At 32.2% G+C, this 24249-nt stretch overlaps 1 protein-coding gene and 1 pseudogene across 2 annotated transcripts; one reads left to right on the top strand and one right to left on the bottom strand.

Annotated features, from left to right (window-relative positions):
- The first annotated feature begins 13128 nt into the window (after positions 1–13128).
- Positions 13129–17132, top strand: LOC143587147 (putative 6-phosphogluconolactonase 2). The gene is made up of 4 exons (XM_077068522.1): positions 13129–13229; positions 14894–15081; positions 15159–15294; positions 16347–17132. Exons 2-4 carry the CDS (start codon positions 14915–14917, stop codon positions 16827–16829), a joined length of 786 nt encoding a protein of 261 aa, XP_076924637.1. The 5' UTR covers positions 13129–13229; positions 14894–14914; the 3' UTR covers positions 16830–17132.
- Positions 17133–22003: 4871 nt separating this feature from the next.
- On the bottom strand, positions 22004–24249 carry LOC143587142 (putative aspartic proteinase GIP2; annotated as a pseudogene). Its single transcript, XR_013144828.1, has 2 exons — positions 24064–24249; positions 22004–23308 (listed from the first exon to the last, which is right to left on the bottom strand). The product of XR_013144828.1 is annotated as a putative aspartic proteinase GIP2 (transcript).

Here is a 24249-nt window from a genome sequence, read left to right as displayed (position 1 = left end):
GATGAGATATCAGATGATGTCCTTACCATTCCAAGGAGTCGGAGTATTTATAGCCGAAGGTAGGTTTCCTAGAAGGTACAGCCGGCTGAATAGTATTCTTGTTCTACCAACAGTGGGTTACGCACGAGCCATGCTGGTTGGTGGATAGGCTGCGGCCGACAGTGACAAGGTCGGCTGTATACTGTTCCTTTACTGCCGGCTATGCACTGTTCCACCAACTGTAGGCTGCGCACGTCCCACAGTAAGGGTTGGTGAGTAGGCAGCGGCTAATAGTGAAACAGTACTAGAGGGTGCTCCTCCTCGTACTGTTGTCGCTGAGCTGTCACCCTGTGATTGGTTCATGGGCTGCTCTGGTCAGATCGTCTGTTTTGCCCATACCTTGGTAGGTATAGTACAAAAGATCTTCCAGAAGCATACGGACTGGCTCATTTGGGCGGGAGTATTCCCGCCTTGCTCATTCCTTCAGGTGACAACTGTATTTGAGAGCTAAGTGCCTTGTGCGTGTAGCCTTGCTGCGCGGGTGGCCTTCCCTGATGGCTTGTATCCGCAGCTGCGGGAACAGGCAGAGTACTTCACCATTGGGAGGCATTTCCTGCGGGAACAGCTTGCGTACTGCGCATAAGGACGTCACGTCTCTGAGCATGGTGGGTCCTGCGGATCCAGTTGGTTTCTGCGCAGACGTCTCTCTTCAAGGTGAGTCATGCGGGTCCAACTGGGCTCTGCTGGGACCTACCTCTTCACTTGGATTTAGAATAACTTTATTACTTAAAAAGATATTCCAATACATTGTCAAATAAACCTATATTTATATTTATTTATTAAGCTATTAATTATTTCCCTTTTGTTTTTACCAATTTTTAATTATTTAAAATATTTTAAAAATTAAATGACCATATATTTTAGGAAAATACAAATAATTTATTTTAAAGATAAATACTTTTTAAAATAAGTTCAAGAAAACTTTTCTAACATAATTAAAATAACATTTATTGAATCATTATAACATAATCTAAAAGGTTCTGTTTTTTTGTTTTTTTAGTGTTTCACGATTCAATAAAATGTCTCTTTTTTTCAATTATTTTATTTTTAAAAATTTTCTTTAAGTTTTTCCAAAGAATTTAATAGAAACATTTCTTTATATTTTTAAAAAACGTTACTTATTCATTTTTTAACTGATTTTTAAATATTTTATAAAATATGATCAAATACAAAGGTAATTTATAATAGAAATATAATTAGTTGATTCAAAAAATATAAATATTAAAGTTACACTTGTGTTTAATAAACAAGTCATAAGAAGCATCTTTCTAAGAAAATACTCTCAATGCAACATAAACTATAGTTTCAAATGAACTAAAAGTAGCGTGACTTACAATTAATAATTAATTTTCGCCCCTAGATTTAAATTACTATATTGACGTGGTGGTGTCTCTATGCCACTTTACTTCAGCCACTGAACACTTCTTTAATTTACCAAAATTAAAATATTCGAATTATTCCTTACCGAATAAATAATATGCCACCTTAATGCCTTATCTATCATTGATCTTTTATATATTAATTCTTTAATTTACCAAATTAAAATATTCGAATTATTCCTTACCGAATAAATAATATGCCACCTTAATACCTTATCTATCATTGATCTTTTATATATTAATTGAATTATTGTTAATAATCCTATTAGTTGGTTGTCACCTTTAAACCCATCTATTTGAGGTTTCAATGCTAAATTAGCTAGATTTAATAATATAGTATAAAAGATTTGGAAATAAAATTTAATATTTGAGGTTGTTTTATATTGTTTGTTATAATATTTATTTATTTTTTGAATTTATATTTTTTTTATTGTATGAAAGTTAATAATGTATTTATGGTTTGATGATAAGTTGTTTCACAAACAAATGAGATGTTATAACCTGGTTTAAAAGTCATATGGTCTTGATAAGACCCAAGACCCGTTTTATTTTTTTACTATAAAATTATTTTTTTAATTATAAATAATATTTATGAAAGTTAATAATATACTTATGGTTTGATGAGGCCCAAGACCCATTTATTTTTTTAACTATAAAATTGGTTTTTTAATTTAAATAATATATATATATATATATATATATCTTTTTTAACGCAAGATATTAATTTTTAGTATATCCTATTTTATAGGATTTTTACATCAATAATTTGGTGAGAATAATTTTTAATTTAATGAGATGTTATAACCCGTTTAAGGTATATCTGGGTTTGGTAAGACCCATACCCATGAATTCGGGTCAAATGCATGAGAAGTCTCCATTTGAAAATCAAGCAAATCTTGTGACTCCAAAAAAGGGGGGAGCGACCACATCGCGACACGTAGGATTTTTATGTTTTCGTTTATATATATTATAGATTGATCATATTAGTGAAAGTAATAATAATCTTCACACCAAATATAAGAAAAACAGACTAATATTGTATTGTGTTGATGTAAATTTCTTGTTAAGTAATCAAATTCCTAGGTGTCTAATTCTATTTTTAGTTTCATTTATATGTTAAGGTTCATGATATATAAATTTTGTTACAACCATGAAATATTATCTTACATGTTTGCATAACATATGCGTTTATAATATATATGAAGAGTTAGTAAAACTTGACAACAGATAACAACGAAGTAACCTTTTATTGTACTAAGAACTGGGTTATTGACCCGTGGGCGTCACGGGTGGAAATATAAAAATCGTCTAATAAACACATATAATTTTAACCGACAATATTGTCCGTTCTTGAAAGTAAGTTCATTGAACTTGTCTAAAATCGAAGGATAGACAAAGTCTATTAAATCATATATTGGGTATAATGAATTGTTAATTAGAAGATCATCGGAAATTTGTACATTCATTCATAGTCATTTGGACAACTCCCCCCCCCCCCCCCTAACATTCCCTTCATCTATATCCAATAGTTAATTCGTAAATTATTTTATCTCTTCAACATGTAAGGTTTGGCATCCAACTTTGAGCCTCTTGTTTTTTTAATAGTTTAAGTACCTATCACTTTGACAAGATGTAGGAAGAACTAATTGAAGTGTAATTTAAAATAAACACGAACAAAAGTCTATACAATTCAACTATTTATTTAACAAAAGTATCATAAATTTAATATTTACAACTCCCTAAATACTTCCTTGTATACAGGGTTGTAGCATTTCGTTGTTGTCAAAGATTAATATAAAAAGGAACAAATTGGTTTTTTTAATAGCTAATAATTAAACACTTACAAACATCAATTGGCTTATATGACTTGTTTAACGATTCATAGAGCCATAACTTGTATACACTCCAATATTAACTTGAACTTGTTATGACTTGAACTCAAGATGCTTAATAACCCATATTAGCTCAAACATGTTCTAATTCATGACATGAACTTGCACAACAATACATTTTGGCATGCCTAACTACATATCCATATGGCTGCAAATAACAGTCCGGATGTGGCAACCATTCGATATATCGACGTATTTTATTTTCCATCATTAAGATACTAATAATGTATTCATATTTTAATACATAAAAAAGGTGAATAAAATAATTTTTAGTGGTTCTTAAATATTTAGTAGTTCTCATTAAGCTCAATAGTATGTATAAATCTTAAAATACTAGTTTTAGTTATTGATCTGTATTAATAATCGTTATATCCACAAAAACAAGTGTCTCCAACATATGATATATTGATAATACAAAATCAAATTGCACAATGATCTTTGCTAGAAAATAGTTTAATATATTATAGAAACAGAGCTTTCCCTTTTTACAATATTATTTGGAAATCAATTTAATAGACTTTCCCTAAATCTTGTTCATATGCAACCAATCTACCTTTTTTCCTCCTGCAAAGTCATGCACTTGGCCATTAACATCTTCTCCATCTTATTTTTGCTAGAGATTGACCTTGAGTTTTGCCAATGGTCATTGCAAAACAGACTACAACTGAAAAAAACTACATTCGCTTCAATTTGAGCGAACGTTTCTTATCTGAAGGTGTTAGACCACAATGAATTATATAAGTGCGATAACCAGTATTAGTACATGAAATAAGTTTTACTTCAACAAAATGTCTACCCAAATTAATTACTCGCAATCTAGTTCCATTACACAAACCGTTCTTGTGATTCATATTCCTTAGTAACATTATTGGCACACCGAATTTTAGAACAAATCTATGAGTCCAAATAATTTTGGTCTTTTTGATTTTATTTAGTATAATGTGTTTATGAAAGTTATAGTTTAAATCAAAATGTAAAAATCTAATTGGTATGATCTTACTTAAAAACCAAAAAACTGATTTTATATGGGCCACAACTAAATTTGTGAATTTTGTTGATAAGTATGGAAACAATATAAATTGAGTAAACCAAATATAAGTAAAAAATAATGGAGAAATAAGCAATTATAATGAATATTTTAGATTTTTTAAATATAAATTTGAAATACGTAATAAACAACATATTAAATTGGTCAAATAAATTAATGTATTTAATACAAAATATATTAACTTTCTAGTATAATCAAAAGTAATTATTTAAATTTCCAGTATAAATTAGAATTGTCAGTTATACTAATTAAAAATTAATCAAATATAAAAGATGGAAAGTTTGATGACATTTAATACTATTAAAAACTACAAAAGATTGTTGCAAAAGTCTTCAATTTCGGTTTTGTAAAATCAAAAATAAATTAATGTAAATATTATTATAAATTTTTCCATTTTTCTTGGAAATTCAATAACTAAACAATATACTATTTTTTAATTATCACGAAATTATTGTCAACACTTTAGCATCATTACCTTGTTTAACAATAAATTTCATAAGCTAATTATTTTTTCAATTATATACATTAATCTTGACATTTATGCATAATTATAAATTGGTCAAATATAAAAGATGGAAAGTTTTTATTTTCTATTTAATTTATTAGTTTATTTTTCAATTTGGCCGGAATAATTTAGACGAATCGGTAATTCTTGACATTTATGCATAATTAAAAATTGGTCAAATGTAAGAGATGCAAAGTTTATTGAGATTAAATAATATTAAAACTAAAAAAGAGTGGTCAAATTCGGTTCTTAAAAACATAAATAAATAAATTTATAAGATTGATTATATAAAAATCAATTAAATTAAATGTATTGTGAAAAATACATATACATATGAATAATAAAAAAATATACATCCAATTTTGTACAAAAGGTAAGACATTTTTGCAGAAAATACTTCATCCATAACAATAACTATTCTAGTTGGGAACCATAAGCTGAAATGATAAAATTAAATAAATGTTAAACAATATATTATCTGGACTAAACAGAATTTTGGTTATTAACCGGAATAATCATTTTATATGTACGTGCGTATTTGCTGAAGGCTTTGTGTTGAGTGTCGTTCATGAAATGTATAGGAATGAAAAGTATGTTGCTAATAAGGAATAGAAATAACCTATAGTTTCATTCTGGGGTATGTTTTTTGCTTTTATTTCATCAAAACTAACAAATCACAATCCATATAAGTTTCCTTTAAATTCATACGAATTTAAAAGATGAGTTTCACAATTGAAGCAGAGCTTATGTGGGCAGTCAATATATCTGTACGTGGACATATTTGCTCCAAGTGAAGCCTTTCTAACAGTCAACGACCTATTCTCACCAAGCCACACATCATGCTTGGGGATGTAAGTCTTCTTTACATAAGTTTGAATTATGTTACCCTGTTACATTATTATTAACATTAGTACAAAATTGTGTGGATAATATACTAAAATTAATGAATGTGTAATTTGGAATAAAAGTAAAAGTCCGGATTATGGTAAGCTATTTATTTTTATGTAACAATACCATTTCGTCTTGCAAAATCATCTCTATCGACCAATCTTCTCCGGGCTTGTTATTGTCCTTGAGACGCCATAGTTTCAAAATACGAACCTTAAGGATATAATCATTGTTAAGCACATCCAACTGGTTCAACATTGTAATGTTTGTTGGCTCCATCTTCCTAATTGTGAAAAAATAAAAATAAACAGAATATTAATTTTTGAATAATTATAGTTTGAACCAAACAAGTAAAAAAATAAATTTTATAAGCACGACCAAAAAATATACCTTACAAAGAAACAAATACGATTTTGCTAAATCCGGTGTGACGGTATGAGAATTATTGTTTGAATGTCAGAGTATATAAAAAAGGAAAGTGTAAATCTAATTTATTAAAATTATAAAATTAAGAATTTTGAAATAGCTTGAATTATGTGATTTAAATCGCTTGAGTTACGTGTTAAAAACATAAAAGGAAGGGTTTTTGAAATAATCTTTTTACATCATAAAATTAGGGATTTTGAAAATTAGAGATTTACGAAATATAGTAACTAAGCATTTTTAATGTTTTGTTACTAACAATTTAGTTAGAATTTAATTTGATTTGTATGGATTTAAATCGGGATTCACTAATGTTTTTAACAAGATTAATTACAATATAATTAAAATTGATATGTTTAAATCTATGATTAATCATAAGAATAAATTAGAAACTTCAGAAATATACTAATCGAGGATTTTTAATGCCTTGTATTTAACACATTTAAATAGAATTTATTTTGATTTGTATGCTAATTATAAAATGTTTTAAACACAATTAATTACAATATAATTAAAATTGATATGCTTAAATCTACACCTTATACTAATTATAAAATGTTATAAACACAATTAGTTACAATATAATTAAAATTGATATGCTTAAATCTACACCTTATATCAAGCTAGGGCATAAAATTAGTAATGTACATGAATAAATTAGTAATGGAATTTTATTACCATTAATATAATTAATCATATCAATTATAAATTCCGTAACTGGTATGAATTTTGGTAACTGGTATGAATTATCAATTCCCATATATCTAAAATTAGACCCAATTAACAATAAAATAAATAATTAAGCCTAGAATATAACTTTGTTTACCTTTATAAAAAAATGATGTATACTAATTACGCTTATATATTAAAATAATTTTTACTAAAGACGGGATATGGAATTGAAATTTTAATTAGGTCAACTAATTAAACATAAATGTTTAAACTAACTTCAAAGGATTTTTACTATACGAGATATGGTACAACTAATTAAGCCTATATATACTATAATTCTTTATTAAAATGATGTTCTCTAAAGACGGGATAATATAACTGTAACACCCGCCAGCATTAGGGCTGACGTTTCACTTTTACAGTAGGTCAGAACTTAAAGCATTGATTTTCATAAATGATAAAATATTAAACCATTTACAATAATTACAAAATTATTAAATACAAAAGTCTTTTATATTATAAGCTCATGAAATATCCTTGAATTGTTAACATTTTCCCTTAGTCATCCATCAGATCCTTCCAAATAGCCTATTACCTGACACACATATAAACAAAATATGCACGCTTGAGTAAAAAAATACTCAGCGGGACAACAAGTATAACGATAATGTAATGCCCTATCATTAGCTATCAATATATATGTATATATACACACACACACAAACACATACATACACATTCAATAATTCACATTCACTTGATCAATTTATCACATTTACTTGGTAAAAATAAACAGATTCACTTGGTCACATACACTTTTTCAGCGTGTCACCTTGTGGTGCGTCGCAATCAATTGCTCAATGCGTCAATAATTAAACACATCTATATATAACTATATGATCACATAAGAAATTTAAATAACGAATTAAAATTAACAACTACGAAGTAATGGAAATCAAATCCGTACACATAAATTGTTTAAGAGGTCCAAACCTGAGTGACGAGTAGTAACAACCGAGAGAAAGAATCCTTGCGAAAAGTAAACAGTACGAGAAACTGCAATCAGTATGACTTAGACTTAAATTTTCCTTTTTAACGTTCACGTAACATTTAAAATGTTTGTGATGAAACCAATATTATATGTTTCATGTTAAAACCAATAAGTACAGCTTATTTACGACACCAGTTATTCTAACTAATATAATTTAGCAAGTGATTAACCAAAAGACATAGTAAATGAATGACGGGTGAGTAATCCGCAAACTCAGTTTAATTTATAAAATGTCCAGGATTTCATTTATTCACAAATTTATATATCAAAATTCCAAACGTGACAAAATTATTTTCTTATTCATCTTCTTCGAACAAAAACTATCAATCGCCCGATTTCAAAATCAAAATTTCAATCTTGTTGATATTTGAAATGAACTTACCAAAATATATTAAATAAGTTTTTTTTCCTTAGTAACGGAAATCATAAATCCTATATGATATTATTCTATAATACATATAACTAAAGAATATATTTATCTTGAAAACGTTTGATTATATGTCATTAACACACAACTTATTTACGAGTTATTAACACGTCTAAATCAGACATATTATTACAATATTTATTACTTTAGGGTTTTAAAAAATCAGGATGTTACAATAATATTCATGTTTAATATAAAATAATATTCATGTTTAATATAAGATGATAATAATAGATAAACAAATATATAAGATTTTTAGTTGAATGAATACAATATATTTTATTATGTCAATTAACAAATATGCAAAAAAAATATATAAAAATTAATTAATAGAAATTAATAATCATTTAATAGGATTAATTGTATAGTATTTTAATTTATTTTAGAATTATTTTATTCATATGAAAAATAGATAAGTGTTAAATATACACGGAACAGTTAAAAATACACCAACAGAAAGAGGCCATGTTGAGTTAAACTCTATTATTTTAATAGTATAGTTAGATTATCTAAATTATATATTATATATTATCTAAAAACCATTAAACCTGCAAAGAAGAAACAAAGAGTGTGAATAAAATCAATCATTAATAAAAAAATAATAACATAAAATTAGTTTCAAAACATATTTATACTTATAGTATACATAATAAATAAATCGTTGCATAATTATTAATTATAATTATGTAGAAACATAACTAAGAAAAATCCAAAATTCAAATTCAAAATTAAACATTAAATGAAAGATGAAAGAGAATACTTTAAAGGAATTGATTAATCTTATTTTAATTTATTATTGATTTATTTAATTAAGATGAAAAATGGAGAAACTATTGATATACATGGAAACTCTAGTGAATAACCAATAGGAATGAGGGATTTTGACATAAAGCCTATTGCTTTAATAGTATAATTAGATAAGCATACATTTTTCAAGTTTAAAAAATCCCCTCCATTTTTGCTCATAAGATACAAGGTATTTATACTACACATAAGGGAATACTTGATGAGGTTCCATTTTAATATCTTGTTCTTTTAGTGTCTTAATATTTCTATGTGTATCAATTATATTTTCATGTAGCTATTATATTTAAAAAAAATGTATGTCATGCATTTAATTTTATATGTACTTCAAAATTTAATCTTCTACTTTCTTATAAATAAACTAAATGACCATGTCAGGATGTCATATGCATAAAAATCATTAAACTAATTTGTACATATATATGGTCTTTACATACTTTTGATCTTCATAAAAATATTATAAACCTATCAAATTGCAAGTGGTATGGCAAAAGATGAATCACACATGACATGATGAAAAGAGTAAGATGGGTTTCGGGTATCACTTACCATCAAATTTAAAGGCAAGATGGGTCTAAATTAGTGATCTAAAAATAATCAAAACCCCACATCATCATATTCATAACTTTATCTTTATATATATACTACCCCCATTTTCTTAGGAATCTAGCTATATAGGCAACTACTATAAATTGACATATCATCATATATAGAGGGGTATCATATCTTATAATATAAAGGAATTGGGTCTACTAAAAATAAGTTAATATTGGGTTTCTAGTTACTCATATTTACTTTATTTTTCTTTCAAATGCCCTGATAATTAAAAAAAAATGCACACGTAAAAAATGTTTACGTTTCTCGGTACCTCGTTGATCAGGAGTTGGGGTCACTCTCAAGACATGACGAAACTAGTGAACTTGATCATATGAGAGGGATCAATAGTTCATTCTTTTGGATTCAAGGACGTTGATCGGTGATGAATAATCACTGTTTGGGGTATTTGGCAAGTTAATGTCACTCTCCCAAGATCTTAATGGTGGAGGGAGAAGATTTACTTACGAGGCATATGTAGGCTAATCAAGCCTGCACACGAGAACAGTATCTGGATGTTACGTGAGATGACATGATGCAACTTATAAACACGTGTTTCGTTCAAGGGTTTCTAGAGTTGGAACATGATTGTCAAATAAGGTAATGTGCTAACCTAAGGAGAGATTTTGACTAGATGTTGTGGTTTACTCATATTGCAACTTTGTTCAAGGTGTGGATCAAAGTTATAATACGAGTAAACAGCATATGCCATCCATTTACTTTTTCAAGGTCAATTAAAACATAAATTCAATCTGTAGAAAAGTTTGGTAAATTTTTTTGTTCATTTATAAATAATATTACTTTTTCATTTTCGAAATTATTTTTCAAAATAAACACTTCTATTTTTGAAGATGTAAGAAAATTGACTAAGACTAGATTAGAACCTGATTTCTTAAAATGTGATTGAATGATGTGTGACCACAATCATACAATTATTATGTTCATACAACTTTGTAAGGGCTTTGTATGTTTATTAACAAAACTTTTTTTCATAAATAAATTATAATATATTAGATAAACTATGTTAGATATAAACTATACATAAATCAACATAAGAAAGAAAGGCGCATAAAATAACTCATGATATATGTAATAATAACTAATATTATAAAAATATGTAAGTCAATTAATAAAATACTTAATATATAACATACTAGTCAAACCCCTAAGGCTGAGGGGTGTGGAGCGCTAGGAAGGGCGCAAGAGGCCGGACGCTCGCGCCCCGGGGCGCGAGCACCACACCACCGAGGCGCGATAGGGGCGCGAGAGAGGCGCGAGAGCGGAAAACGAGGCAGGCGCCAGGGTGCTAGCGGCTGAGAATGGCGCAAGAGTTTTCTTGGAAAGCGTGAATAGCCGTTGGGGGGTGTTTTATTTAAAAAAAAAACGTTTTTTTTTCCTATATATAATAACAAACCCATATCAAACCCATTTCAACACCCATATCAAACCTATTTCCAACTCGATTTTGTTTCTCTGTATTAAACATATATCAAACCCAAACCAATATCACATACCACACCCAAAACCCGAAATCACCCCATCTTCCAAACCTTTTTTTAAAAACATGGCTGGAAATTGGTACCCAAACCTAGAATCAGATTACAGTTACGACGATTTATGGTCGGCACCGGACCAACCGATGTTTTATTCGGGGTCGCAACAACCATCCGGCTTTCAACCATCCAACATACAACCGTCTCCTAACTTTGTAGTTCCGGAGACACAAGAACCAGAACCAGAAGGTGAAGCTGCGGGACAAAGAAGACGCGTCCACCGGAAAAAACAAGTTGCAACGGACGGGTCGGGTTCGGCTTCGACCGGAAGGGCGAAACGGAAAATCACTCCGTGGTCATCGGATGAGAAGGAAGCCCTGTGTCGGGCTTGGATAGTCACTTCTGAGGATCGGCGTTGCGGTAATTGTTTTAACGTTTTTAAAAATGATTTTTAATAAAAAAGTTAAATAAAAAAGTTAAATGACTTACAAATTTATTTATGCATTTTGCAGCGGACTACCAAAAGAGCAAGGTCTTTTGGACAAAGGTTAGGGAGACGTTCTATTCGCTCGTTGGGAGTACAGAGCGGACCGCCGATATGATTTCGGGTCGGTGGACCGAAATCAGAAAATTTGTCGGCTTGTTTACTAATCTGTTCAACAGGAACGCCGGTCGTATGAGACCAAGTGGCAGTGACGATTTGGCGGTTTATAATTTCACTGTCGAAGAGTGGAGGCAGGAGTGCCTGCGGAGGTATGGGACGGTGAAGACGTGGGACGATGTAAAGGTGTGGGAGAGGTTGAGAAGGTGTTCTAAGTGGGTTGAGCTGGTGGCGCCGGACGTTGATGCGGAAGTAGGGCCGAAACGGACTAAAACTAGTTCGTCTGGAGCGTACAGCACTTCCGCCGGGTCGGATTGCCGGGTTGGATTCGACCTAAACGTTGCGGGGGAGGAAACGTCTTCACCGCCGAGGAGGCGGCCATTGGGAAGGGACGCCAGGGGCAAAAAAACCGGCTGAGGGGGAAGCCGTAAACATCAACGATCTTGTTGAGTCCCTCAATAAATTCAACAAAACCATGGAGGTGGTCTCTAATGACAAAAAGGAAAAAAAAAGAATGAGAGATTTGGACTTCCTTGCAAGAGACTTCAGCCACCTAAATCCGGTCGACCAAATGCTGATGGAAAAACAAAAGGAACGTATCCGGAAGAGGTTGATCGAAGAAGACCAAGCCGAAGAATAAGAATAATGTTTTTTTTTAGTACTTTAATTTTTTTTTAGATATTAATGTGTTTTTTTAATTAATGTGTGTTTTTTTAAATAATTTATGTGTTTTTTTAATAATACGTTTTTTTAATACATTTATAAAAAAATAAAAAAATAAACCGCTCGCGCCCCCTCTCGCGCCCCTCCACACCATGGCCCGGGGCGCTATCACCACTACCAACACCCATCTTATCAAGTTTCTCTCTCTGCCACACGTCACAATATTATTGGCTGGCGCCCCTACTCACGCCCCCTCTCGCGCCCCCCCACACCCCTCAGCCTAAGAACCAACCTTAACTCTTCCTACTATTTATTATACAAAACGACAAACCTACGTATACATATTTTAAAATCTTTAATATATATCTTTTTAAAGTATAATATCTATAACCTCTTGTCTATATGCATATATATAGATGCATATTTACTACGTACACATGTTTATACGGTTCTCTAGCTTGTTGACGCAACTTCGTTAAAAACACCTTTTAAAATAAAAAAATGAATGTGTTTAAAAAAAGAAATAGGATGAAATTTGTAATGATGGTCAAACAAAACCTCCATTGCTGACGCCATATTACAAAGGATGATGATTCACTCTGCTTATCACCTTATTATTATTATTATTATTATTAAAATTATTATTATTATTTCTACCTATAAATATGATCACAAACATTTGTGGGTTTCATCATTCTGCTCATAAACCCAAACACCATCCTCTGAAATTAGGTTTTTTTATTTCAATCAGTGAGTTCTTCTTTTGCTTTCATTTTCATATATTTATTTAAGTTGGTCCCAATTATTATTATATACATATAATATACAAGATTATGCCTTTGGTAAAACAAAATGTATTGCCTTGATCAGAGTCAACAGGTTGTTTCTATGTGTGTGTATGTCTTTCACTGTGTGTTTTGCTGTGTAAAAAGATTAATTTTATAAAAAAATTTACATAAATCAGCTTACATTCACATCCATCTTCAACTTTAATCAGTTTCTTGATTTTTTTTATTTTTTTTGGTAAGCAACACTCTACCTCTGTCTAAATTGTGAAGATAATTTTGATTTTATGCATAATTATGATCTGGGATTTGTTTATAATACATAAAAATCAAGAATTGTTCTGTTCTTGGTATATTTTTATTATTAATCAGGAAAATTGAGCTGAAAATTGGGTTTTTAAATGCAAATTTTGATCACACTGCATATGTTGGAATTATTATACACATATATTATTCAAGATTACACCTTTTGTTAAAAATGTATCACCTTGATCAGAGTCAACAGGTTGTATCTATGTGTGTGTCTTTCACTGTGTGTTTTGATGTGTAAAAAGATTATCTTTATATTTTTGATTTTTTTTATATAAATCATGCTTACATTCACACCCATCTTCAACTTTAGTCAGTTTCTTGAATTCTTATTTTTTTTTAATTTTTTTTTGGTAAGCAACTTTCTCTGTAAATTATGAATTTTGATTTTATGCATAATTATGATCTGGGATTTGTTAATAATTCATAAAAATCAAGAATTTTCCATTTCTTGTCATAATCTTGATTTAGTGTTATTATAAATCAGGAAAATTGAGCTGAAAAATAGATATATTCAAGAAAATTGAGCTTTGAAATGCATATTTTAATCACACTGCATATGTTGGAATTATTATATACATATATTATACAAGATTTTACCTTTTGTTAAAAATGTATCACCTTGATCAGAGTCAACAGTTTGTATCTATGTGTGTGTATGTCACTGTGTGTTTTGGTGTGTAAAAAGATAAACTTTTTAGGATCTTTTTATATAAGTCTTACTTACATTCACAGTCATCTTCAACTTTATTCAGTTTCTTATTATTATTATTTTTTTTGTAAGCAACTCTCTCTTTCTCTCTAAATTATGAATTTTGATTTTATGCCTAATTATGATATGGGATTTAGAACTGTCCTGTTCTTAGTATTTTTTTTATTTAATTTTATTAATAATTAGGACCCAATTATGTTTCTTGATATATTCAAGAAAATTGTGCCAAAGTTTCGTTTTTTAAATAATTATCCTGTGCACATTGCATATGTTGGTATTGTGTGTTTATTATCTTTTGTGTATATTGAATATTTATATATGCTTTAGACATTAAAAGGTGTAAAGATGGATTTTTTTTATATAAATCAATCTTCCACTTCAAACAATTTCTTGATTTCTTCAATCATCTGCATGTAAGCAATAATTTTTCTCTCTAAATTATGTTAATAATTTTTTTATTTTTTTGTCTAATTATAACACATGGAATCAAGAACTGCTCTGTTTTTTGATATATTCAAGAAAATTTAGCGAAAAATCGAGTTTTGAAATGCATATAATGATCATATTTTATATGTGACTAAATTGAATATTTTTTTTGTATGGTTTAGACATTAAAGTGTTTAAGAAAGATGACTCGTTTCGAATCAAACAGAGGTGAAGTGAGAATTCATGAAAGTTTGGACGAACTCAGCACGGATTTGGCTGATTACATAGCAGAGTTATCCGAGGTGTCAGTTAAAGAACGAGGCTTTTTCGCCATTGCTTTGTCCGGTGGTTCGGTTATTACCTTGATGAGGTACAATAATATGTTTGATCATGTGTTTATGTGTTAAAGTTCTCATTTTTGAATATTGTAACTTGAGTTTAAAACAGGAATTTGTGTGGAGCTCCTTATAGCAAGACTGTTGATTGGTCAAAATGGTATATATTTTGGGCCGATGAACGAGTGGTTGCGAAGAATCATGCTGATAGCAACTATAAGCTTGCTAAAGATCATCTTTTGTCTAAGGTAATTAGCTTGTAAACATTATTAGTTTTAATATCATCTAAAAGTTTGTAACTTTATGTGTACATTCTTTTACAAATGGAGACGAACCGATTTGTTTTCTGTCTTTATTTCGATTTTTTAACATGAATACAAACATTTGTTGTATATAGTTTGTAACTTTATGTGTACATTTTTTTACAAATGGAGACGAGTCGATTTGTTTTCTGGTCTTTATTTCGTTTTTTTAACATGAATACAAACATTTGTTGTATAAAGTTTGTAACTTTATGTGTACATTCTTTTACAAATGGAGACGAACCGATTTGTTTTCTGGTCTTTATTTCGATTTTTTAACATGAATACAAACATTTGTTGTATATAGTTTGCAACTTTATGTGTACATTCTTTTACAAATGGAGACGAACCGATTTGTTTTCCGGTTTTTATTTCGATTTTTTAACATGAATACAAACATCTGTTGTATAAAGTTTGTAACTTTATGTGTACATTCTTTTACAAATGGAGACGAACCGATTCGTTTTCTGGTCTTTATTTCAATTTTTTAACATGAACACAAACATTTGTTGTATAAAGTTTGTAACTTTAACAAATGGAGACAAACCGAGACGAACCGATTTGTTTTCTGGTCTTTATTTCGATTTTTTAACATGAATACAAACATTTGTTGTATAAAGTTTGTAACTTTAGTTCGTTATCAGTTTGTATTTTGTTTGGATCTAATTATGACAGTGGTGGCTATTTGACTCATATATTCATTTATTAATTTTACGATGTACGACACAGGGCTGCATTTCAGTGGATCATGACAGCAAGGTCACTTTGCCACTTATAATAGCCCGTCATGTATTGTAAGTGGCAGAGTGGCCTTTACCTGTTTATCAATGAACGGGTCAATTTTGGGTTATATGTTATATATAACTAGTAAGAAACTAGCGTAAAAGGAAGGGGGTCAAATCAAAAGTCAAAAGTCAACCTACTAAATCATTTTATTTAAAAACAAGATTATTATTTTTATTCTAATTAAATTTAATATACTGATTATGTGTTTGCAGTTGCCTATTGTTCCTAGTCACATACATTCCATCAACGATTCTTTAACCGCAGAAGAAGCTGCAAACGAGTACGAGTTTGTGATCCGACAACTGGTCAGGACCCGTGTGGTCAACGTGTCCGAGGTCAGCGACTGCCCCAAGTTCGACCTGATCCTTCTCGGGATGGGCCCGGATGGCCACGTGGCGTCTTTATTTCCTAACCATTCGGTTCTTGAAGAAAAGAACGAATGGGTGACGTTTATCACCACGTCCCCTAAACCTCCGCCCGAAAGAATAACATTCACGCTGCCTGTTATCAACTCGGCTGCCAATGTGGCGGTGGTTGTGACAGGTGACGGGAAGGCGGAGGCTTCGTGGATGGCGATAGGTGATGTGGGACCCGAGTGTCCGGTTTTGCCAGCTAGGATGATCGAACCGAGTGTTGGGAAACTAGTGTGGTTTTTGGATAATTTTGCTGCTTCAAAGATTAATGGTTTTGATTAATTTTTGTTAAGTAGAGAAGTTAAAAAGATATGAATGTGGTAAAAACTATAATTTACCCTTTGATTTTGACACCTATATTATATCCTTGAATGAATACCATATTAAAGTTATGAAAATGGTTTTTGTTATCTAATGATTTATTTTATACTTTTCCATTATATTTATAGTTTTATACGCTTCTTACAGTTCTCTACTTCAAAGTTAAAACTGTCTGTTTTACGCTTCAAATTGACTGTAGTGAATGCGCCCACGGCGGCCCATCTGTTCTTACATCCAACCAACTTAACCGAATGCAAACCGATCTATAGGTGTGACATGCGAACACCTGTGACTGTTGTGTATGCAAAATGTAAAGCGTCCTGAGGTTGGTGGTCCGGTGACAAAGACAAAGTCTTTTAAACATCTAAAGATCCTTGTTCAGAATGGTACAAATGTGTTATAAAATAAGCAAATATCAATTTTATAAGTAAAGCATCTTTGCATGTGTTCAATGGTCCAATGTACATTTCATATTAGTTGATTAGAGCATTTATAATGGATTCTCTATATTCATAATTATTAATTTTTATATAATGTAGAGGAAGAATAGAAAAAAGAAAATAACTTGAAATTGAAATCTCTAATAAAAGAAGAGTTTGTAGAAAATTGAAGTGCGCGTTTATTCTATATTTTATTGTGACTGTATATAAACGATAAAAATATTACAAAAAAGAATGTATTTTTAACAAAGTGCACGAGACAACATTTTATTATATGAAGATAGTATACAATATGATATACATTGGTTAATATTCCGTAGAAGTTTTTTTTCCTGATAATAATATGTTCTCTCTTGTTCAAAAATACAAATAAAAATTTCCAACCCATCTCGAACTATTACTTGTTTTTCTTTTATTCTGGCCCCAATCTGGTGTACCTGACCCGTAGGTACGAACTAGGTTTTAATTCCTTAAAAAAACGTACCTGGACCCAGGAACCGGTTCCACCTCCACCAAGTCAACTGGCCAAAACTAGATAAAAGCACGGAAAAACTGGTCAAAAGCCTGAAAAATGCTAAACCGGTTCCATTTCTAAAAAAAACCGGGTTGTGCACATCTATTCAAGTGGCTCAGGGTTTTGTTGCTGTGGGCCTGGCCCAACTACTTATTTCATTAAAGTAGAAGCCCAAATCTAAATCAATGAAGTCTCATTAATCATTATTGTTAGAGGTGCATAAATCTGGTTTTTCTAATATCTAGTTTCAGGTATGAAACCAGGTTCGGGTATGACCGAATTTTGGAAAATCGTGTACTGCCCATACCTGGTTCGGCTTTGGGTCCGCGTATTGACTCTAAAAATCATATCCTATGTATTGGGTCCTGATCGGGTATATAAGCGAGTATTTTAAAACCAAGTATTTAGATACCCTATTTTCCGGGTTTCTTTTTGGTATTTTCGGTTATAGATTGTGTTTTTAAGTGGCTACAATTTTTTGGGTATAGATCGGGTATTTGAAAAACCTGGTTTCGGGTATTTAAAAACTAGGTTCCAAGTATGGAACCGATTTCGGTTTTGGATATTACTGGGTACAAATCGGGTCCAGTTCCGGGTAAGATTTTTGATACTAAAAGCATACACTATTCATGTTCTGCGAATAGGGCGTACGGGTTCAGATATTAAAAACCCGGTTCCCGGTTTTTTCGTGGTCGAGTTTCAGGTTCAGGTTTTTTATCCACCTCTAATTATTGTTATGGGTGGCCCATCATTCAAATTGAACTCAAATGATTCTATCATATCATCAACATCAAGCTTGAAGACGTTGCCAAATCCATCATTTAATCTGTTTTAAGTCATTATTTCTATAAAATCAATCAAAATATATAAGCAACTAAAAGCAATATACTGATGGATTTGTATAAACCTTTGTATATATTAAAACAATAAAATGACACCACGTGACACAAAACGTCAGGGGTGCGGAGTTTTGACTACGCATGATCTTAAAAAAAAGGTTTATTTTCTAAAACAAATATTGTTTTATGTTTTAATTTATAACTTTATGTATTGATTAAAGAATAAGAATCTAACGAGTACAATAGACTTCATAACAGAATTTGATTGGAGTTAAAAGTGCACAATTTTAAATATCACACAAACAACTGGTTATAATATCTTTTCTTCATAAAAGACATTTAAATGTTTTAAAACATAGATAAAATATATATTTCTAAAAATGTAAAAACAGCTTGCTAGATTTGATGGAATGGATTTGGAAGCGTACGTGTTTTTGGTTTTACTTGTTAAATTATTATTGTACTAGTTAGACATATCATGTTCCATGGAATGTTATTTAATTATTGTACTTTTCAGTTAATATAATATTATAAATTTTATATAATATTTACATATTTATAAAATTGTTTCCATATAAAAATAATATGATGGGATTACAAATTTGCAACAATTTGTTACTTCACAAAACTTAGTTCTAAGGTATAGTCTTAGGCTTTTTGCTAAGGAGGCGCAACAACGAAAGTAAACATGTGGCGCCAAACACATTTTACTCTCCAGACGTCATCCCCTTAACACCTCGAGAGTGTTTCATAGGTTGAGATCCACCCTATTTCAACCAATGATATTTTTTTTATTTTTTTTAATATATGTTAATAACACGCTTGTTAAATGATGAGTTAGTTAAAATCAACTACCAACATCACAGTGAGTTGTTCACGAGTCAAGCTAGGGTGGGTTCGAACTCGAGCTCGAAATTAAACGAGGCAGTTCCGCTTGAGCTCAAGCTTGAAGTTAAACGAGCCTAAGATCAAGCCAACGAGACCCAAGTCGAGCTGGGGTCAAGAGCCGCTCAATTACAAAATTGATCCAGCTCGGTTCAGGTCATTTCAAACAAAGTATTTTTAGCTAGCTTTTTTCAAGCGAGCTACGATTTTAAACTACGAGCCGCGAACTTTATAAATAGCACAATGCTAGTTAAACCATATGAGCATAACATACAATTTTATAATAAACAGTTAACATTTGGAGTCATAATTGATGGCCACTTTCGCATGTGATTCATCAACTCTTGTGTCCAATTTTGAATTTCCTTAATAAGAACACCCGTAATGGGTGCGTTGTGTGTTGCGTCAAGGAGGAAAACGCAGGGCCCCCTGCGTTATGCAATTTTTATTTGAGCTACTTATATACAAAACGCGGAATAAGGGCACACAAATAAAAAAAAGTAGCCGTTGGGTGGGTTTGGAGCCGTTGGGCTTTTTTTTAAAAAAATATATTAATTATATTTATACTATATAAACAAACCTAACTCATATTTTTATACACATTCCTTCCAATCTATACCAATTTACACAAATATTTATATCTTTTACACTAATATTTCTACCATCATGTTTCCAAACAACAACCAAAATATTCTCGGTTTCGGCCAATATGCCCGTCAAGGCAACCAAAATCCACAACCGAACCAATCTACCGCCCGACGCCAACCGTACCCGTCCCGCAAATGGCCGTCTACTTTCAATATCTACAAAACTCTATGCCAAACGCGTGCCCGGTTTCCAAAACCCGACGGCGAACATTTTTGCCGGTTCGGGTTCCCAACCCGCCCAGGAGACCCAACCCGAGGTCGAGTTCGTGCCGGAGACACAACCCGTCCCAGAGACCGTAGGCGGTTCGAGCCAACGCGGACGTTCGAAAAAACACGCAAAGAAGCCCGCCGGCGAACATCGGGTTAAAAAGACGGTGATAGCATGGAGTATCGACGAGTGCGTACTATGTGCTCGTGCTTGGTGCTAGATATCGGAAGATGCCAAATGCGGTAGGTTTTTAAAATGCATATATAATTTTTTAAATTTCTTATAACAAACATTAAACTTGTAATGTTTTTATTTTTTTAGCGAACTATCAAAAACGGGGTATTTTGGCACAAAATTATAGAGAGGTTTCACAACCTTGGCGGGACTCGCGTCGAGAAAAAGATTCGTTACTGTCGAAATGGGGCGACATAAACAACAAATGCTCGGCTTTCCATACGGTTTTCTCTCGGATGAATCGAACTAGGAGTAGCAGTGTCTCGGACGCGGAAGTCATGGAAAATGCGTTGGTTGAGTTTCAACATAAGGTCGGCGGGACATTCAACTACTTTGGCATTTGGAAAGACCTATTGAGGTTTCACCCAAAATGGGTCTTGGTGTTGGATGCCGAAGCCGAAGCCGAAGCCGAAGGTGGCCCGAGTAAAAAAAAGTCTAAAACATCTTCTTCGGTTAATCCAGACACGCCCCGTTCCGACGCTCGAAACTTCAACTTAAGCGATAATGACCCCGTGAATACTACCGACATGCCTCGGCCGGGGGGTAGAAGAACCAAAGGCAAAGGAAAGGGGAAAGGGGCCCGTTCGTCGTCGGCAACGGGTTCGAATCCCGAATTGGAAAGCCAATTCCAATTAATGAACTCTCGACTCCAAGATTTACACCAACTTGGAACCCAACGACTTCAAGTAAATTTGGACGTCGTCGACCTACTTCGAAGGAATGAGATGGACAAAGGCATTGAGATTTTATCAAACGAGCTATCCGAAGACCCGATAGTCCAATCTCTAAAAGCCACTCGACATGCGAAAATTTTAGAAAAATATAAATGAGTTTTAGTTTTATTAGTATTATTTATGTTTTTTTATTTTTAATTTGATGTTTTTTTTTAATTTAGTTTAATGTATTTTTTATTTGGAAGTTTAATGTCATTTTTAATTTTATGTTAATTTATTTAAATGATTTAGTATTTAAAAAAACAAATAAAATTAATAATGATTGGGCGCCACGTGACGCATAATCCCTGGTAGTGGAGAGTTATGACTACAGCTTGTTTTTGTACAAAACCATAACTCTGACTGGGCGCCACGTGACGCATAACCCATGATAGTGGAGCTTTATGACTACACATGGTCTAAGCAATTACTTTCATGCATTGAAAGCAGATATAATAAATAAGACACTTTTTAAAAAAAAAATAAAAGAAAAAAAAGTTTTAAATTAGAATGAATCACATAAAAAAATAACTACTCATAAATCTGTAATGTTGAAAATTTTAAAAATGGTTTAATGAAGACCGGCCTGGGTCGAAATCAGTCTTAACCCGGGGCGGTCAAAGAAGTGATTGTGACCAAGACCGGACCGAAACGAATGAAGACATAGTCATAACAAGTTTATTACTACCCAATGCCAAATAAAACGCTTACAAGAGTACACTCGATACATTTATTCGAGTCGAACCGAGTTTAACGGACATCACAACTAAATACCCCTTAAGTATGACTACAAAGAGTTCCTTATTTAGTGATCCCCATTATTAATTATCCTTCTCGACATCACCTCAACTCGCAACCTCGGTGAAGTTAAACCCGCCACAAGAACTTCCTCGAGCCAACAAAGAAGAACTAAACCCGAGCTTCTGATTCACCAGATCAAAGTACAATAAATTATTCTCCAGCTGAAACGTCCCTATCACAATCGGATCGGTAACTTTCAACCCACCATCGACAAACGCAAGACACGCAACCCCATTCCCCACCCGCTTCAACGAATTCTCACCCAAAATACTCCAAACCTTCCCACTTTCCGTCTCGAGATCAATCTTCGGTGCCACCACACTATCCTTAACACAATAACTAAACGGTTTAACCGCGGTTACTTTACCAACATTACCCAAAGCCTTTGTAAAGCTGTTTACAAAGGATTTATAAATATTAGTCTCGAGTACCGTGTACGATACTCGAGTACTGATCTTCAAAGATGTACCTTTACTTTTACCTGACGGTAAAGTAACTTGCGCCCCTTTAATTAAAATCCGGTTTATTTTAATATAATACCCTAGCGACTTCGAACTCTTTCGAACCATCGGAGTATACGAAAGAAGCGTTCTCTCGGAGAATCCGTGAAATAAAACGGTCCGTCGCCCAAAAACGTCACACCAAGACCGGATGTTGAGGCCGGAAGACAAAGTCCGAATTTCGGACTAAAGTTAATAGACGAAAGCTGACGTGGAAAACCCAAACCCGACCACGAAAAACCCGCAACACCTCAACATTTGTAGGAAAAGACTTTAACAAAGATTTTGGTGCACATGACAACACAAACTCGGTCCCGAATGGCCACCTTGGACCGCGGCTTGGGTTTCGACCGTTTGTGTAATGTATAGCGGCTAAATCGGTCGTTAGTTGCGAAATTTTACACGTGTTTGAAATCGGGTTGTACGGTGTAACGCTACATATGTTACAACCGTATTTATCGGTAATATTTAGTGATGGGCATATAGGGTTAATGTATGATTTTGCTTCTTTGCATAAAGGGGTGTCGCATCGAACCGGAAACCGGCATCCTTCTTCGAGGCCGCAAGCGACCTCGGGGGTGCCAGAGGACGCAGTCTTTCCACACGAACGGGGCGTCGAGGTCTAGGAAGAGATAGAGTTCGTCGTCGCTCGTCGGAACCTTATTAGACACAAATGTAATTAGCCAATGTTAGTATCTTGACATTATGTGACATACAACTATACACATTTACACCTTTGTTTAGGACGGTAAACGAATAGAATGAACACTAACAAGGGCATGTTCGTGTACGTTAATTTAACTTTAAATGAACACGAAGATTTAAATGAACACGAACATTTAACCAGGCAAATATTTAATTTATTTATTTTTAATTTTTTTCAGGGTGGCGGCGCAACTTGTTGCCCGCTTATCCACCTCTCTAATGTAATTGGATCATTTTCTTTAATAAAAAATATGTTTAGTAATGACAAATATTTGAGTTCATTTTCCGTGTTCACTCGTTTAAAGGTTAAATATGAACATGTTCGTGTTTGGTCGTTTAAAGTTAAAAAATCAGCATGTTTGTGTTTGTTTATGTTAGAGGTCATTCTTTAACTTTAAACGAAACGAACACTTAATCGGACAAATATTTGTATTCATGGCCGTTCATTTAAAAAAAATGAACATGTTCATGTTCGTTTATGTCTGTTCTTCTAAAATATAAACAAAAAATTCACAAACATAAACATATATGAACATAACTGGACAAAGATAGCAGTCATAAATGAACATATATGAACAAACACACAAATCAGTAAATGAATATAAATGAACGAGCGAAACATATATTCATGTTTGTTTATTTATTGAAAGAATGAATATAAACAAACTTCTCGCCGAACAGGTCATGAAAAATTGACCAAGCATGTTACCTTGTATGACCAAGAGATCTTAGGAAGAGATGTTTGAGCATCTTTCTTTATGGGGATAACGGAATTGTTGAATTCTGAGTAGACAGCGTGAGAAAATGATGATGATAATAATAAGATGAGAAGTATGTTTAGGAGATGCATATTTTGGTGTTTGAATGTGATAATAAAGTGGTAGATTGTTATTAT

This window comes from Bidens hawaiensis, unplaced genomic scaffold (genome assembly GCF_021521415.1).
Source record: "Bidens hawaiensis isolate Kalapana, Puna unplaced genomic scaffold, B.hawaiensis_p1.1 tig00035159_1, whole genome shotgun sequence".
In the NCBI taxonomy this organism is placed as follows: Eukaryota; Viridiplantae; Streptophyta; class Magnoliopsida; order Asterales; family Asteraceae; genus Bidens; species Bidens hawaiensis.
Note: the sequence above shows the minus strand (reverse complement) of the source record. Positions and strands in the feature narration are given on the sequence as shown.